The sequence below is a fragment of the Episyrphus balteatus genome, chromosome 4, assembly GCF_945859705.1.
Source record: "Episyrphus balteatus chromosome 4, idEpiBalt1.1, whole genome shotgun sequence".
Lineage (NCBI taxonomy): Eukaryota > Metazoa > Arthropoda > Insecta > Diptera > Syrphidae > Episyrphus > Episyrphus balteatus.
In genome coordinates this window covers 57,777,802-57,796,798 of record NC_079137.1, presented here as the reverse complement: position 1 = coordinate 57,796,798, position 18,997 = coordinate 57,777,802, and the positions used below count along the sequence as shown (strand labels likewise).

The following is an 18,997-nucleotide window of genomic DNA, read 5'->3' as shown; positions in this document are numbered from 1 at the left end:
TTCTCATCTTTCAAATTGTGAAAAAATCAGTCAGATCTATAGGTCTGGGTTGTGCTGACCATGAAATTTGACAATTATGAGAAGGGAGTTTTTCTTGATACAAAACTAAACAATTTATCAACTTTTTGCCAACAGAAGGCTAAATGTTGTATGATATCATTTTTTCACTCGAAGAGGTCCCAAAAAAACCTCTAAAATATTGCGTCGGAAATCAAAAATTTCACACAGTCGTGGTCAGCACAAGGCCCTGATAGATATGAATATGACTGAGAATCGTTTGAAAATTTTTGAGTAGGTTAGAGCAGTATGACAAACAGAAAGTCTTGAAATCCTTTCTGAAAATACTAAAAATTCGATGAAGAAATTCTTCCAAATTAAATGAAACAATTTTTTTTTTTTTTGTATTTCATTTTTAATAGAAAAATTGTGTGTGTTAATATTTACAATGCATTTTTACATTAAAAACTAAGATAAACAATAAATCTACATGAATTATTTATAAAACAAAAAAAAAAAACCATTATTGGTATACTTTACTGGGGTTTTGTACTAAAATAAAAGAAATTTAATTTAATTTTATTTTTTTTTTTTTACTTTTAAAGAAAAAACATTGAACATAATTTTTTACATAAACTAATTATTTTATCACATTTACATTTTTTATGTTTATTTTCTTATTTTTTGTAAGAATCTTGTAAACTAATATATTTTTTTTTCTTCAATAGGTGGGTAAATTATTTACACTAATTTATATATACTTTAAGTACTTTTTATTTTATTTAGTATTTCATTTTTTGTATTTTTTTTTTATAATTCTGTGATAATTACACAAGACATAATAAAAAAAATATTGTGAACCATAGCCATTTTGCTGTTTTTTCCCCATAACTAATTCTATTCGTTATTTTTAAAACTTTAACTATTATTTTGTCTTCTTTGTTTTTTTTTTTTTCTTTATTTAACATAATTTTCTATTTCTAATTTTAGTATTCGTATGAAACTACAACAACTTACAAATCTATATTTTGCAGGATAACACTATTTTTTATAAACCTACTAATAGTATCCCTATTTGAATATTTTTTTCAAATAAAATAGTACAATTTTTCTTTGGATGGGCAGGGATGGCATATTCTTTAAACAGCATGTTCCGCGGCACCATACCGCAATGGAGTTGGTCATATGATATTCGGTGGAGGTTGTGCCGGAAGCGGTAGTGTGGGTGATGTGTTCGCTGATTTTATGCAACCATACGAAGATATTCCTGTTCCACTGCTACTGGGCGGTGATGGTGGTGTTTCGGGACTGATTAATGGGGTACAACCGAAATAACGCCAGGGATGGTATAAACTTCCCGCATACATTGCTTGTAGACGTGCTTGCAAGTCGAGAGCTATTGTTGGATCCAAGGGATAGTGGGGGGTAAGTGGGAAGTTCGGTACTCTCTGTGGCATATTTAGGGTCAGCTCGAGGGGATTACCGAAATTATATTTTTGTTGAAGTTGCGCTACTGTGTCTTTGGTAGATTGATGATTTTGTTGAGGGACAGGAGATTTTGTTAGAGTTTTTGGTTTTCGTCTTGGACGGTATTTGTAGTCCGGGTGTTCTTTCATGTGAAGAGCTCTAAAAAAAAAATTAAAATATTATATTGGATGTGTGTATATTTATTAAATTTTTAAACGGGAAAAACTTGAATACAATAAGAGTATAAATCCAACAAAAATCTATAATAATTTTAATAAGTCAAGCAAATTGATTTTTTTTTTTTTTTCATAAAAATTTTAAGAAAAAAGTTCCAAAAGATGGTTTCTCGTCGGTCGCCTTTATCACTATGAATCACATATCTTAAATCCAGAAATAATAAAACATTTTTTGTTTGAGCTTCAGAGTAAATACTGTAGAGAACAATGATTTCCATTAAATTGTTTCATTTCAATTTAAAGTTAAGCCTCGGTCAAATCATCAAAAATAATACTGCTAGTAGAATTCTTGATGGCGTTCTTAGCCAATATGACTTTAAAATATCGAGAATCTGTACTAAATACAAACAATTCTATACCGAGGAAAAAAAAAACTGTTTTCAGTGTTCGTAAAAGCCTCTATTCAGTACCTAAACATAGATTGTTAAAATTTGTACTCAGTACTTCCAAATTTGTACCTTGCACATAAACCATTGTTCTCTGTTCATAATAGTCCCAGCTTAGTACACATTAAACTGTACTCTATACTTAAAAGTCTGTATTTAAGTACAAACTAATTTTTTACTCAATACATGCAAATTTGTTCTTTGCACACAAAGCCTCTACTCAATTATTAAAAGCCTCGTTATCAATACATACAAATTTACCTTTGAGCGCCCTAAGAATATGAATTCAAGTATATAATGAGTACATTGTACACTAAGTTCGAGTGAAAACATATATTTTTTTTCCATTTTCGTGTGTCCTGTGTTACCTATCGTTGATCCGTGATCTGAAATGTATACAGCCAAAATCGTAGCCATTTATGACAGCATCTAGAGGTAGTGAACTTTTGAGTAAAAATAAGGCTAATTTCAAAAGCGTAAAAACAACCCTGATTTTAACTTTTTTTTTACACAGTCAATTTTTTTTAAAAATTTGACTGTGTACATTTTAGATCATGGGCCTTAATACAAGACACACAAAAATAAAAAAAAGTTTTTTTTTGACTCCACTTTATTGTACAGTGTACATAACCTAGTACATAAATATGTTTATTTTACTTAGTAGGTACTTTAAAGTCTGCTCTGAAATCATAAACTGTACACTCAGTAATTAAGTTAAAACTCCACACATAACTCTCTTTTCTATAAATGAGTTCATCACAACACGTTACGTACAGCAAGATACAGTAAATTATGTACTCATTAAAAATTCCTGTAAAAAGTTCAAATTGCAGTTTTTTTTTAAAATAAATAATAAATTAATATTGTTTCTTAAAAGTAGGAATAACCTTATTTGAATGAATTTTTTTTTTCATAAATAACATCGAAAGTTCAGATACGCGTATTTAATGAGTACAATTTTCAAAACTGATTTCAAAAGATTTATGCTTGCAAAACTATGTTTTCATACAATTAAATATTATTATTTTACAAAATGTTGATATATAAAAAAAATGAAAGTAACATTTTTGTACTGAATTATTGTACTCATCAATTCTGACAATTCCTTTGTTATGTCATTATTTGCTAAATAGATGCGTATTTAAATGTAATTGAGTTTATGACTCACAATAATTTAATCTATTTTATAAAATAATTCACGTTGTATGCTATTAGAATTTCTTCGAATTATTCCAAGACGCCAAAACCTATTGAATCAAATATCTAAAAATAAAAAAAAAAATAAAACCAAGGAAATCTTGCGCAATATAATAAACATAATAAATATACAACAATAAATCGTTGATCATTTCAATCAATTCGAAAATCAATTGTCGCACTCTTATCCTCCATTGAAAAAATCATAAACAAAAAAAAAAAAAACTATGCAAACATAAAAACACAAATAATAAAACTGATAAACACTCCTCTTTTTAATAAAATTGACAAAAAAAAACTCTTAATAAAAAAAAATATAATTTTAATCGAAAAATCAAACCGCAATATAAGAAGAATGGTCGTCTTTGTTTGTCCAAAAAAAAAAAAAAAAAACTTTATTATTACAATTCGATTTTTTTGATTATATTTCGATTTCAACGCGTATAGCGAATGAATGTTAGAACTCTCCCTTATATGACACTCGTATTGTGTTTGCCTTTTTTTCATTTTTTTTTTTTGTTTAAGCAAATAAAGTTTCATCAATAAGTCCTCTCTGAATAAGAATACCTATTTTTATATAAAGAACAACACCCAAACTAAAGATAACATTTTTTTTGTAACAAAAAGGAAACAATCCACATTTTGTTGTGGCTTCAAGAGTCATCATTCTTGAAGATAAGAACCAACAAAAAAAATCGTTTCACTTTCTTTTAGTTTTTTTTTATTTTTTTTTGAAAGGAACAATACAAATATTGAATGTTTACAATTAGCCTAGGTGAGGAAGATATTATATTTTGATATCCGAGGATTGAAATTGGTCTTCACAATGAAAATTTATATGTTGCATTAGGCTTAGGAGTCATTTTTTTTGTTGCCCTTGAAATTTAAAACATACAACGACTCATATGGGATTTTAAGATTATTTTGATAGATAACTTTTTTATTTAACTGACCATAGATCACTTAGTTTGTAGTTTGGAATTCATGGGAATTTGTTGGACTTTTATTGGACTCCAATCATAAAAATAATAATGGATCTAGTATTCTTACTTTTTAGATTACACCCAGACACCCAAATGGGTTTTATTTGCATTAAAATTGGAATTTGAACCTACCAGAAAAGGGTAGTAAACGCAGCGGGTGTTAGTTTCAAAATACATTGCACCATTGTAAAAATCTTCAAAAATAAAGATTCTGTATAAAATCAAACTAAAACCAAGCAATTCTTTTACTTGTTATTTAACTCCATCTTGCTGAAGTCGGATTGAATTTCACATTCAGAGGGATTAAATACTCACCTTGCTTGGGAACTAAGTCCACTTTACTAAAGTGGATTTCTTTCCCTCTGAGTGCGAACTAATTTTTCCTATTGGGCTTAGTTCCATGCACCGGAAATAACTCCCCGGAAATAAAGTTCAATAAGGAAGGTACTTAGTTCACGTGGGAACATAATTCCACCGAAATGGTAACGGAGTTACGAATAACCGAGTTACGCGCGACAGAGTTACGGCCGTCAAAGTTACGCGAAACCGAAGTTACGAAAAACTAGAGTTACGAATTCTAAAGTTATGTTAAGCTATGACATGTGATTTTTGGGTTGGCAACAATTGCAGCAACAGTTCACCACACCAAAATAACGTCTGTAAAAAAAAGGGGTGGTTCGGTTATTATTTTAATATAAATAATAACAAAGTGGGTATTACAAAATACGCTATGAATAATTATATTAATTAATAGAAAAAAAAAATACGTATTTGCAATATTAGTTAGATAAGAAGTTAAATTCAATTATGTCCCCCAAACTTACATAACTCATGTTTTTTTTTCTTTTTCAACGTTGACATTATTAGGGTTTTTCGGATTATCCGCGTTATATATGTTAAGAATTATGTCTTAACAACCGCGAAAACCTTAAAACTTTTTCAACGTTTTTGCGATCTTCTCACAAAAACAAAACCATATATGTATACTATACCTATCCAATCAAAATTTTATAAGATTAAATAACACCCATTTTCGCTTTACTCATTTAGTTCTGACCAATGAGAAAAATGTTAATCTCTTGTTTGTATTTCCATAATTCCATGTCGTTCCTCGCAATTGTTGCCAACCCAAAAATCACATGTCATAGCTTAACATAACTTTAGAATTCGTAACTCTAGTTTTTCGTAACTTCGGTTTCGCGTAACTTTGACGCTCGTAACTCTGTCACCCCTAACTCTGGTATTCGTAACTTCGTCGGTTTCCCAATTCCACCACGTGGTTTTAATAGCCTCTTAATGTGAAATTCTTATGTGAAAATCAGTCCTACTAAGTACACCGTTTTCTTTTATCACAGAGTCGAGTTTGCATGTTCTTAGTATAAAGTAAATTGTTATTATTCAGTAGTTGCTGTCTAGAAGTAATGTTACACTCTTTTGATTGGGTTTACACACCAACTCTGAATCACAGTATCACCATTTTTTTTTTAACTTCCAATAATCCTGTATAATTTTGTTTGTGCGGAAGTATTAAATGGTATGACGAGTCAAATAACAACAGGTGTTATTCAATTTCTTCTTTCATTTAAAAACGATAACAATAAAAAAAAGAGTCTTGTTCGAAGGATCGATGAATCCGTTATATTAATGAGGTATAATTTGTTACAGTTCAAATTTTAAGTTCATATTTTGTGTGCATCATGTTTTCGAAAAAAAATTTAAAAAAAAAAAAAAACAATAGATGATGAAACTTAAATTCTTGTTTGCATCATCCAATCATGATTATTTTTGTATGTAAAATGATATTTTAACAATCTGGAGGAATATGTTGGTATATAAGCTAATCAAGATTGTAAGATTGCATCATAATCAATTCAGAGAGTTTCCTTACAGCTTATATCACCGATTCACTTTTTAATAATTTTGTATTTCCAAATATGAAATATATTGCTGTAGTCTTTGTTATTTTTGGTATGTTTTTTTTTTTTTTGCGTTTTTAAATCAAAACTATTTTCAAAAAGAATTATTTGATGTTTGTGTCTATTTCTAAGCAATTATTGCTGCTGTTGCTAGTCTTTCTCCAACACCTCCAAGTCATTGTGATTACAAGTGTAATTTAGAAGATGTTGCAGTTTATGCATACAATGGTCGATGCTACTTGAAACTACAAGGTAGATGTCATCTGGAAAAATATAATTGCTTGAACCCGCAAAGAGGTAAAATCAATTTGAAAATACTGATATTTTGTTACTGAACTTTTATGTTTTTCTTTATAATCCAAGCTTTCCGGGAAGTTACAAGAGCTCAGTACTCAGCAGATGCAGCTCCAAAATGTCAAACAAAAGATTATTGAAAAATTTTGAATAAATAAATGAAAATGATTTATAAATAATCAATAAAAATGTGTATTTTTTGAACAAAAGTAACAAACAAGAATGGGAAAAAATTTTATTTTGGATTAAAATGTCTCTTTTTTACTTTTTTAGGCATCTTCTATTGATATGAATATCAAAATTTAGAGCCAAATCTATAACTGAGGTGCTAATTGAGTTTTATGTTTTAACTTTTTTTTTTATAAGAAATAAGTACATATTTCATATTTAAACTAAATTTAGTACTGTACCAAAAACTTTGAAATAATCGTACTAAACGGCCGAAGCTTCATGGATTTTGCATGGGCCTCTGTACGTCGTGTAAGCTCATTTCTTGTCACTATACATAAAAAGGAGGTCAAATAAATCGCTGATGTGTAACAATTCACTATTTGCACTGATCCAAATTTGGTATTGATATCGATAGAAAAAGCAAGTAAGTTTGAAGAAAGAATGATAAATATACACTCCTGCTTTCCATTATTTGGAACAAAGCAAGTCTATAAAATGTATGCACTGGTATAAGATTTATTGATAAAATGCACTCTTATGCAGTCAATATCCGTCAAACTACATGTACAAAATTTGGAATGAGTTAAGTTTAAGAAAGACAAAATTTCCCACTTATTAGCCTGCTTTTACTAAAAAATATTTTGAAATAATTATTCAATTTCCAAAAACTTGACGATATTTGAAAAATAAAAATTCACACAAGAAGATGAATTAAGGCTCCAATTGTTGGAAACTATATTCCTACTTCATGGTTGTGATACATCGTGTTTTTTTTTTTCAATATTACACCTTTAAAGCTAAAGTCAACAGCAACTGATAATGCTAAACAACCGTATCACAAATCAGAACTACCTGAACTGACGCTATTTAACATATTAATTAATAATATAGTAAATTTGCTTTCATTTGAAAAATTTTATTAAATCAGAAATCTTTTAGAAAAGAAGGTGTAAATCAATAAAGATACAAATATATGAAAATATTAATTACCACTTTTAAAATGTGTTAAAGAATAATAAAAAATATAATGTAGTTCAAAAGGACCAAAAATCAGTAGATATTGATAGTCCATATTTTATCTAATTTTAGCCGTACTTAATTTTTGTGACCATATCGTTTTAAATAATTAAGTAAGTATCTATCTTCTTTTCTTTTTCACATGTTCAATATATTTGAATGCTCAAAGCATAAAATTAAACCCTCTCTTTTTAAAAATAGTTAAATAGATAATAGTTAAATTTTTTAATATATTTTATTTTTTAAGTATTTAAAAGGATAATGTCGATAGAAAATTTAGGGCTATTTGCTGAATCGAAACTTAAATAATTTATTTTAAATTATTTTCTACTTTTAGAACTTTAGAGGTGATTTATAAAACCAGCTATCTGACCTGAAGGTAGTTTTGAGTAAAATGCCAAAAACCTTTACTTCGTAATACAGAATATATAGAGCAAAATAATCTTCTACAAATTTATTCTTTACGAAATTTTAATTAAATTAAAGTTTTCAAAATAAATATATCTTAAGTCTTTATATTGAAAATTCCTTATTAAAAAGTCGGTATATCTGCTTTTGGAAGTATAAATTTAATCATGTCTTCTTTTGGAAGTAAAACTATTAAAAAAATCTTCTTTTGCAGGTAAAATCACGTTTTTTTAAATTTTTTGTAAATTAACCTTTATCAATATCAGTATTTTAGTTTATAACAAGAAACAAAAATACATTTTTATAAATGAAATTGAATTAAAATGCGTTTCTGGATCGCACGTACTTGCTCTTGTAATTTGGAGTGTCTATTTTGGTTATTTGAATAGCTCTATATTTCATTTTTTTAAATGATAAGAAATAACATTCTGCAAATTTTGAAAAAAATTGGTACGAAATAAGCTAAAAAATAAGTAAATTTTCGCAAAAAACCACAAAGCCCTTACCATTATATCCAAATTTTTGAGAAAAACTAAAAACACAGATTCTTAATATTATTTACTAAAACCCTTAAGTACACAAAATTTAATTAAAATCGTTAGACCGTTTAGGTCCTACCACGGTGTACAGATGGACGGACGGAACTAAGTAATGACGAAAACTACTTCTGTAACTCCTCCATCATCGTAATGTGACATTTTATCATACGCCAAATTGATATTTTTTATAATGAAGAGGCCTTATTGGAAAGAACATTTTGCATAGGCCATTTTGGAAAAAACATTTGGTGTTCAATAGGCTGTTTTGGAAATAAAGTCGTTTTTTGACATCGAATAACTATCTCTGTCTACTGTTTAGAAAATTTGATTGAATCAGACGCGCGTTGAAAAGACCTAAAAAATGACATACATATCTCATTTTCCGATTTTTTTTTCCGATAGCTGGTTTTGGAAATCAGCTCCTCAATTGTCAAATGCGTCGGAAGAAACGGAATTTGACATTAGCTTCCAACTGATTCCTCCAATTATAGTTCTGGCTTTAGCTTTGCGTTAACTGTCACATAAGGATTTATGTTAAACTTAAATGCTTAAGTTTCGATTCAGCAAATTTTCTACGAAAAGATACAAATTTTCAAATTCAGCTTGCTTTTCAAGTTATAGGTCAAATCTTTACCTATAACTTATTCATGGATTTGAAAGAAAAGTATCTTGTAATCTTTTTCAGGAATCAGACAACAAATTAAAAATTTGAAACTGCTAAAAGATTTTGAATTTTTCTTTGAGTAAAAATTGTTCAAAAATGTTTTTTAAAATATTTTTAGACATATTATACTTAAACATCTGAAGTGACCCAAAAAAAGATATTGTATAGTGTTTCTAGCTTTATTTAGTCTTCAGGTGCCAGTTCTTCTGTTCAGATATAACCCGAATACTAAGTTACTATGCTTCGAAAAACACCATTAAAATAACAGATCTTGAAAACGTCCTTTTACACAACCAAGCAAAGTGTCAGACAAATCATTATGTTTATTGTACTTTTAATCTATTGAACTGTGTGCTTAGAAAAACAATTTTACTCAATCGGCCAAATATAAATTTCCAATCAATTTATTCAAGAAAAACTCTTTGATTCAACAAGCTGTGTTAAAACCTTAAAACTAAAAATTGTTACGAAAAAGTATAGACAAAAATCCCACAATTTTTTGAAAATGCGCAGTAAATTTGAAATTTTTTTTTAGTCATTCTTAAATTCAATTTTGGATCAATCCTTAAAACATAATCAAATTCAATATATTTATTAAAGTCTTCATGAAATACTTCAAAAAGACAGTTTTGTTATCTGTTGTTTATCCACAAATAATTAAAAACAATTAATGATTTATAAGCTTTTTATCAAAAATTTTTTAGACAAATCGATTGTCCGATCTGCTATCAGTCAAGTATTTGAATTCTGAGACTTAAATGTATTATTTTGATCTTATCATGATTTCTTAGAGAAATATTTTTTCTTACTCGAAATCAAAAACCATCCATCAACTAGAGATACCAATTTTTCAAAAATCCCACTTGAAAACGCCTATACAAATTGTCTTCAATAATTCCACCTACTACGCCTCAAACCTTCTATAAATAAACAAAATTGATAAGTGTTAACTTTTTGATAAATTGATTAGGCCCCCATTAATAACTCAAAATTATGACACAAAACAATCATTTCATGGTCTTATCATAAAACCACAACAATTGACAATCCGTCAAGTAATTATTTGCAAACACATGTTCCAGAAATAATAATAATTAATTATAATAAAAGAGAGGGATTATTTCCTCAAATTCTCAAAATTTCCACCCTTTTTGTCATCATACTGACAATCACAAACAAGACACCTTCTCAATCAACCCATTGATTTCGAAACCCTCACTCTTCAAAGTCATTTCCTTTTTCATGTCGTCCATATTCCAGGAATTTAGTTTTATGAATGTAAACAGAGATCAATTTCTATACTTTATCGAGGCCAGACATCCCCCAAGTCCAGAAGAGCGAGGGGAGATGTTTTTGTAAACCTATACCCATTTTATGATAGGAAAAGCCTGTCTATAACTGATTAACTTGTCCAACACATATAAATCATAACAATTTACATTTTATGGATGGCGTCTTAAAAGTGTCCCACTTTTAACAAAAGAACGCATTCATGGAAATAAGGGGATTGGGAAGGTAAACTTTCAAACAATAGCTTCTATTGTTAACCTTCCCCAAACCTAATACCTTTATTATTTCGAAATACAACTTCTTCTTACCTCAATCGCTTTGCTTCATCGATAAATGGTCGTTTTTGACCCTCGGTAAGAAGCTTCCATTCGGCTCCGAGACGCTTAGAAATTTCCGAATTGTGCATTTTGGGATTATCCTGAGCCATTTTACGACGTTGTCCTCTTGACCAGACCATGAAAGCATTCATTGGTCTTTTTATGTGGTCCGCTTGGAGATGATGTGAATTAACCGAGGAGGATTGTTTACTGGATGTTGTCATTATTTGATTTGATCCGGGCATTTGGCTGCTGTGGTTGAGTAGAGATGAAATTGTCGTCATGATTGGACTTTGGTTGGCTTAAATCGTATACTAAAGGGTTTTTTGGTATGATTTTTACTTTTGAGATGCGGTATCAAATCATTTTTTTTGGTGAAAATCGTATCTGTAAATTATAAAAACAAAAATCTTATAATTTTTCAATAAAATTTAAATTAATGAAAAACTTATAAGTTGAGAAGTTATGGTTCCCATTTAAATTAATGTTTATATTAAACACGCATATAAATAAACACAGTAGGTAGTGCATGGTAAATTATAAAAAAAATATACTAAAAAGTCTAACTTCAAAATTACATTTTCGTTTCTTTTTTAAAATTTTTCTTTTTTTTTTTGGTTAATTTTTATACATAAAATTTATTTTTATAGAAAAAATTGATCTTTAAAAAGTTATTAAATTGGTTTGGAAAAAAAAATCAAAAAAGAAGGACAATTTTGTCAAAAAATATTTTTCTATGTATTCTTAATAGCAAACTAAAATTTAAAAAATAATAAAAAATATGATTTTGTGGAGTTTTTGTATACTCTAGTTTTTGTGCGTAGTCGTTTTAAAAAATAAGAATCTTTAAAAAAAAACGAGTGTGTGTACACATGTACACGCGACTGAAGTTATACTTCTCACTCAGTATATTAAATGAATTGTGTGTTTTTTTTTAACGTACTGCGGCGTACTCCATTTTTAAATACTAAAGTAGTACCAACTCTGAAGGTGAAACGACAGCCCTGCTGCCCAATTGTCTTGGAGATGGCGATCGCGTCATAATCCCTTTGACATTCTTGTCAAAAAACAAATTTTCACACCCACCGTTCCATAAGAAGTATAACTTCAAAAAATCGATTCTTAGCAAGTCTGTTTGGCTATGTATAATGCGTGCAAATTTCTAAACGGATGACTGCAGCATTTTTTTGAGATCTTCCACAAAGGTTCTTTTAATTTTGTTTTGGAACTAAAAATTAAGGGATAATCTCTTATGCCAATATTTTGAAGGTTTACTTTTCTTAGACATTACTCCTTCTTTCAAACAACGGCTTTTATGAATGATTTTTTTTTTTAAATGCGTCTAATTGAAAAAATAAAATAATCGTAAATTTTTAAAATCAAATTCAGTTAATTTTTTAGATTTTTTTTCCAAAAAGTTGAGAAATTCATCTTTTGCCTACCATTTTTTATTGCATTTTATTGGTAAATATTGTGGTTTCAACAGTTCAACGCTTCGTTCGAAATTTTTTGTGTACAACAAGGATTCAAAATAACATACGGTTTTTTTAATGTCTCAATTTTTGTTCTACTTAACATAAAAAAAACTCTGTTATTTGAATTATTTTATATTTATTCCATGTGCATTTCATTAAAATTAATGAAAAAAATGACAGACCCCAATCCACAGAATCACTGCTGCCATTGAGATACAGAGCTTTGCAATTACATCACAATGAAAAATTGAAGTTAGAGGACATTTTAAGCGGATACCTATGGGACTGGTACATTTTTTTGTTTTTACATTTTGAAATCCTAAAGCAAGTAATTTGAGGAAAAAAAAACCCTGAAATATTTAAATATTAAAAACAGGCAGAGCTGCATGAGTATAACCGTATTGCGTTCTTTTCAATCTAAATAATTTGTTTTTTGCAAAAATTTAATAGATTGATAATAACCAGGCTTCGATTGGTATATACTCAATTTTTTGTTTAAACAGGGTAGGTACTCGGTAAAAGTGTATAGTTTCCAATTTGCTCTTCCAGCTCGAAAGCATGTCTAAAAAAAAAATGGTCAAATTTGTATGAAACCTGGACGTTCCACGGCTAAGAATGATATCATTCCAATCCGTAAAAAGAGCAAGGCTAAAAATTATTACGTTTTTGGGCCTTAAACCATCCCTGATAACTGATTTGAATTTTATCGCATTTTCATGCTTAAAGCACAATAAGAATCTTGCATTAAAATTGGTTTGGAAGTTTCGTCAAGAAAACAAAAGAAGTCTAAATGTAAAAGAAAGAAAGGTCATTAAAACGTTACTTCTAAATTCAAAGGTTTGCATTTTCGTCTTAGACGGTTAGTTAGGAGTTTGATTAAAAAATGTAAATATACGATAAGTTGGCGGAAATATCCCCATGAATTGTTCATTGTTTAAGTTTAGAGGACATAATTTAGAGAACAAGTAATAAATTTATTGGGTTTTATTTTAATCTAATAAAGGTTTTAAAAATAGTAAGTACATAAAACCTCTGAACGTGTACGAAGCATTTCATTTGAAGCAGTTGATCATTAAACAAAGAGTTATAAATTATGAACGATGATAGATTTAGCTATGGCTTATGATAGATTTAGTCCGGTAAATTTACACATCCAAGGTTACATTAATTCCCAGCAAGCTGAAAATTGGTTGGATTGTTGGAAACACCATCATAAATTAAACCTAAAAAGTCCTCATCGATCCGAGACCTGGAAAAAAATTTACTTGGGGTCAAAGGTCACAATAACTGGTTTTTCACGATTTTCAGAAAAACGGTTAGTCTTATAAAAAAACTTAGGTGACCAAATTTCTTTAAAATATTCTCGTCAAAGGGGAATATTTTTAAGAAAGTTGACCACCTAAGTTTCTATAGATTTATTTTATATCACAGGTGTTTTAAGTTTTTCATAAAATACTTTTTTTTACATTTTGTATCAAAAAAAAGATTTCAAATTTTTTTTTAAAGAAAATGTGCAATAGCTATGAAATGAAATTATTGTAGAAAATTATAAAAAAAGAAATACATAAAATTCATTCATTCGTGGTTGTAGTGAACGAAAACATAAGATGATAAAATTTAAGATACACTGAAAGAAAAAAAGCCAATATTTTATTAACTGGTTGCGATAGAACTTTTTTCTATCTGTTTTCAGAACAGTCATAAGTGTAGCTATCAGCCGTTTTAGGGTTGTCCATTCTCTACCGGGCACCCTGTTTTTATTTAGACCTATTCTAATGAAAATTCCCAGTGAAATGGTTTCGGGAGAAGGGCCCTACTAACAATTTTGCTTCTATAATGCTTTACAGAAGCAACAATTGCATCTGTAAAGCTTTATAGAACCAAAATTGTTTGTCGGGGGCCCCAATCGGAAAAATGGTGAAAATTTCCATTTTGCTTTCCCCATATTCTTAACAATTGAAGAACGAAATTCAAGCTAAAAAAATAATAAAATTTCAGGAACTTTTCAGTTGGGAGTTTTTTTTTTCAGAATAGGCCTGATTATGACGATTACAACTCAACTTCAACTTTTTGAATCGTTATACCTAAGAAACGGTGGGTCTTAGTGTCATGACACTTTTAATAGATAATAATCTGGTCTACAATTTTTGCATTGAAAATTTTTCGTGACCTTTGACCCCAAGTAAATTTTTTCTAGGTCTCGGATCGATGAGGACTTTTTAGGTTTAATTTATGATGGTGTTTCCAACAATCCTACCAATTTTCAGCTTACTGGGAATTAATGTAACCTCACCCCCTTATTTTAGTCTAATTTGACCGGACTAATTCTTCATAGTTAGCATAGTTCTTTAAACTAAATAATGATTGATTGTTTCAATTTCAAATTCTACTCATTCTTTAATATTTAAATAGAATTCGTTAATTTGACTGTTCAAAGAAACGTTTACCAACTTAATAAATTTTTAATAGTCACGGGTGGAATACAAAATAAAAGTTATCTTGAGGTAAAGTATGTAGTTTAAATAAAATCTCTGTGCATTTATTCTAAATATTTGTTTAAATCCTTTCGATTCCTAGAAGCAAACTGGTCTTTTGACATCCAGTCTTATTGAAAGTGGTGAAATGATCCATATCATAACAACGCCCGAATAGAAGAACTTTTAATGAGGAAAAAACAAAAGCAAAAAACAGTTATTAAAGTCACGGGTGGGACAACTTTTTTAAAGAGAAGGATAAAAGTAAATTTCTTTCTCAGCTAGAAAAACGTTTTTAAGGTCAATTTAAAACAATATCAACAAATCTTTGATGTTCATATTTAAAATAATATTTATTTCATGGATTTTAACAGGCTAAAAATTGAAAGTCTGAGTCATTCCAATCATAATAATAAAATAAAACCCCTAACACTTAAATGAACAGATGGCGTTTTTGAAATAGTGTTCCTATCATTATTATAAGTAAATGATTTTTAGAAAAACAAAATCAATGGATTAAACATCATATTAACACCAGAAATACTGAAAAGCCAGCAAGATAAATGATTTTTTTTGTTTTTTATAAATAATACCATGATTTCTCTCAGAGTAAGCACGGAAATTACTTTATTTCCAAGTTAAAAATTTGCGATTATAAACAATTTAAGTAGGTACTTAATGCACTTTTTGTAAAATAATAATTTTCACAAAGATACTCCTTGATTCGACAAAAAAATTGAAAATGTGCAAAGGATCATTTGTGTTAAAGAAGCCAACCAAAATTAAATATTTTAAGTTAAAAAAAAATAATTTCCAAAATCGCTCAAAAAAAAATTACTTAAAAAAGCGGAACCTGTCCAAGAGTGTAGGCTATTAAATTTGAAGTCCTTTAGAAAACTTACACAAAATTTAAGATCCAATAAATAAGTAGATTTTGTAAAAAACGATTATGTTTGTTTTCCGCTTCTACAGTATCTTTTTTTTTTATAATTATTTTATTTTCTTAACAAACACTTTTTTCACACTTTGTAGAAAAATTCTCAACAAAATTTGGTATATTTCCAATTTTAAATCACTATCCTTTTTTTGTTATCCTTTTATTATAATGATATTCGTATGAAAAGATTTTCCAAAAAAAATTATAACAACTGTTCAATTTAAGTTGAAAAGGATTGCACCATAAAAATTTCCGCAACTAATATCCGATGTTTACCGAATGCCGTTCCGTAATACAATGTGACATGACATCATGACATTGAATAGAATAAGTTGATGTTTATAGAGCCGCTCAACTCACAAAAAAGCCCCCCAAACATAAAAAAGTTAAAAAAAAAATATAAATTCAAATATTATTTATCGGAAAATATAACGCGCCGTTCTTTCCGTGTCCGTGTCCGTCTCGTTGACTGATATAAACCGCTATGCTACCCTTCATCGACAGAAACTTCTCAAATAGTGCTGATGGAGAATCGAGTGCATTTTTAGAATTGGTTGATTTTTTGTACACTGTGACGTGACTTTACTGAAGGAAGAGTTTTAAACGTACGCGCGTGTTCAGCAAAACAGAGGTGTGAGATTTTTCAACCACCAACAAAAACCAAAAACAACAACAACAGTTGGAAACTAAGATATGTGAATTCTTATCATTCACTATTTTGCTGATAAGAACAGGACAGACCGGTACATGGAAATCTTAGATAAAATATTGAATTGTCGAAGAAGGGTAAATATTTGTAAAGGTATCCAAAACGATTGTTCCAATTCAATTTATTCACTCCGTTTTGTGGGGTTGCAAAGATTTCCCGCCAAAATGGAGATCATGCGCATTTGAAATTTGGAGACTTTTTCTATTTCAAATGTTATAGAAAAAAATTCAAAACGAAAAAACATAATCAAAGTAAATTGGAGACTAAAAAAAATGTTATGTTTATTTTCGGAAATACACACCAAAGGATCCCATCAGGACATCGAACTCACTCCAAAACATCGTTCTAGTAGGGTTGAAGGGCCAAAAGCATGCGCATTCCAATAGACTAATGGCCAATAGCTACACACTTTTGGTACTACAGGAGTGGTTTTTCCATGCTTCAATAAATATACAATGGCTGGTGTTTTTGTTTAGAGGGAATATCCTTGGATAATTACGTATTATATGATGATGATGATGGGTTTTTGCTCCTGCTGGGTTGAAAGAGAGGGAGTTGGTTTTTTTTTTTTTGTTTACTTTGTTGGTTTTATAATTCTAAGCGAATCGAAATGTTTTATTGTGTTTGTGGGGAGAGTTTTATTTTTTTTTTTTATTTGTTCGTTTTAAAGTGGGTAGTTTTGGGGGGATTAAGGGTATACTTTGTTTTGGGGGTGTTTTTGGTTCAAAGTGAGACTTGGAGAAATTGAATAGGTATGGTTTTTTTTTTCATAATGGCGAATATCAATGGTTTGTTATGATTTCACTTTCATTTTTACCCCCCATTTAATAGGGGTTGTTCTACGTGCAAATAAATCAACAGGTGAACGGACTTTTGTTGGATTTATAGATCTTTTAGTGAGTTTCACTTTCATTTTTTTTAGTTAAGATTGTTTTGGTTTTACAAAAAAAAAAAAAAAAAAACTATCCTTGTCTGGTATAAATATTATGGCATTGATATTGAGGTAGGTTCTTGCTTAATTAAACACTTTAATACTGAAGTAAATTGAGATAAGTAGATTTCAAGTTGCTAAGATATCTAGTTCTCTTGTTCGAGAGTTATATGAAATTCAAGTGACTTTTTTCTTCGGACCCAAGACTCCAAATTTTTTTTTATTTTTTATTTGAAGATATGAGTTTGTAATGAACAGGCTTATGGCCTATCTAATTTGGTACAAAAATTACAAATCTTTATTTTTTTTAGATTTCTCAAAAAAATGTAAGGAGTATCCTTTGTCGAAAAACGTCCATCGAGTGAGACCTCAAAATTAAGGTCTCGTTAAACTCTATTTGTAAATTAAAACGAAAAGTTTCTTCGACGTCTGGTTCAAGAGTTATTTTAATTTTAATTAATTTTTTTTTAAGATATCTTTGGATTCAAGCCTCGAAACAGAGTTCTGGGTGCAAAAATTAAAAATTTATATTTCTTAGATTTTCGAAAAAAGTCACGGGAAAAATGAATTTTTAGTGAGACACCAAATAAAAGGTCTCTTTAAGCATTATTAATGAATTAAAACCAAAAGGTTCCTTGAGGTCTGTTTGCAAAGTTATTTGAAATTCAAGTTCGTTTTTCATAAATTCAGAAGTAGGGGAGAGTGGGGCCAAATGTAACACTTTTTTCTAAAATCGATGGTTCTCCTACAAATTTGAAAGTGGGTCAACCAGACCTTTTTTAAATTAAAGACCCATGTTTTAGCTCCAAGATCCATCATAAAAATTTAGCAAAACATAACGGTAATGTTGAAAAATAAAGCTTCCAAAAAAAAAATCGTGTTGTTTCAACTTACCCCACATACGGGGCAAAGTGTAACACATACCGGGGTAGGTTGTACCAAGAACTAAAAATAAGAGAAAAATACCTTTATTTGTTTATATTTATTTATTTTTAATTAATAACAATAAAAACAAACCTCAGTCATGAAATTTTGGTGCAAATTTGTAAAAAGTGGAGCAAATCCAAGATTTCCAGAGAAAATTTGACAGTAGTCTTAAATAAAAATTATTCGAATTCATAAATTGTTTTATAAGCTTTATGAATTCAAGTGGTGGTTCAAAAATGTGTTTCCAATTTCAAAATAAATACAAATTCAATTACAAGCATTCATATTCAGGGTTGATAATTATATTAGGTAAACAATTTTTCAGTATAGGTAGGTTTTTACATGGTACAACTTGCCCCGGAAAAATGTTACAACTAGCCCCAGCATGAAATTTGGCACATAAAATCAATTTAAAAAAAAAGCGAAACTGATGTAGACATAACATATACACGCAATTTGAGCCAAAACACAGTTGCATATAACAAAAAAACACTTAGCACTCTATCTTTTTCGGGTAAAGAGGTAGACCAAAAATAAAATTTAAAAAAAAAGTTACAAACATGCATTTTTTGGGCACCACTAGTGTAACTTCTCACCCTGTCGTCTAATCTTCATCTGAAGAAAATGTGCCGGTAGATATGCAAAAATTGAGCATTTTTCTA

At 29.2% G+C, this 18,997-nt stretch overlaps 1 protein-coding gene across 1 annotated transcript; it reads right to left on the bottom strand.

Moving 5' to 3' along the window:
- Positions 1 to 735: 735 nt before the first annotated feature.
- On the bottom strand, positions 736 to 15,813 carry LOC129919845 (SOX domain-containing protein dichaete). Its single transcript, XM_056000929.1, has 3 exons — positions 15,734 to 15,813; positions 10,874 to 11,269; positions 736 to 1,623 (listed from the first exon to the last, which is right to left on the bottom strand). Exons 2-3 carry the CDS (start codon positions 11,164 to 11,166, stop codon positions 1,179 to 1,181), a joined length of 738 nt encoding a protein of 245 aa, XP_055856904.1. The 5' UTR covers positions 11,167 to 11,269; positions 15,734 to 15,813; the 3' UTR covers positions 736 to 1,178.
- Between the last annotated feature and the right edge of the window lie 3,184 nt (positions 15,814 to 18,997).

Bases quoted from the DNA above. Each gene is read 5' to 3' on its own strand.
- LOC129919845 (XM_056000929.1), bottom strand. From the start codon at position 11,166: ATGACGACAATTTCATCTCTACTCAACCACAGCAGCCAAATGCCCGGA. The intron at 1,624-10,873 runs GTAAGAAGAAGT...TTTTTTTTTTAG, and splicing joins GATGAAGCAAAGCGATTGAG to AGCTCTTCACATGAAAGAAC.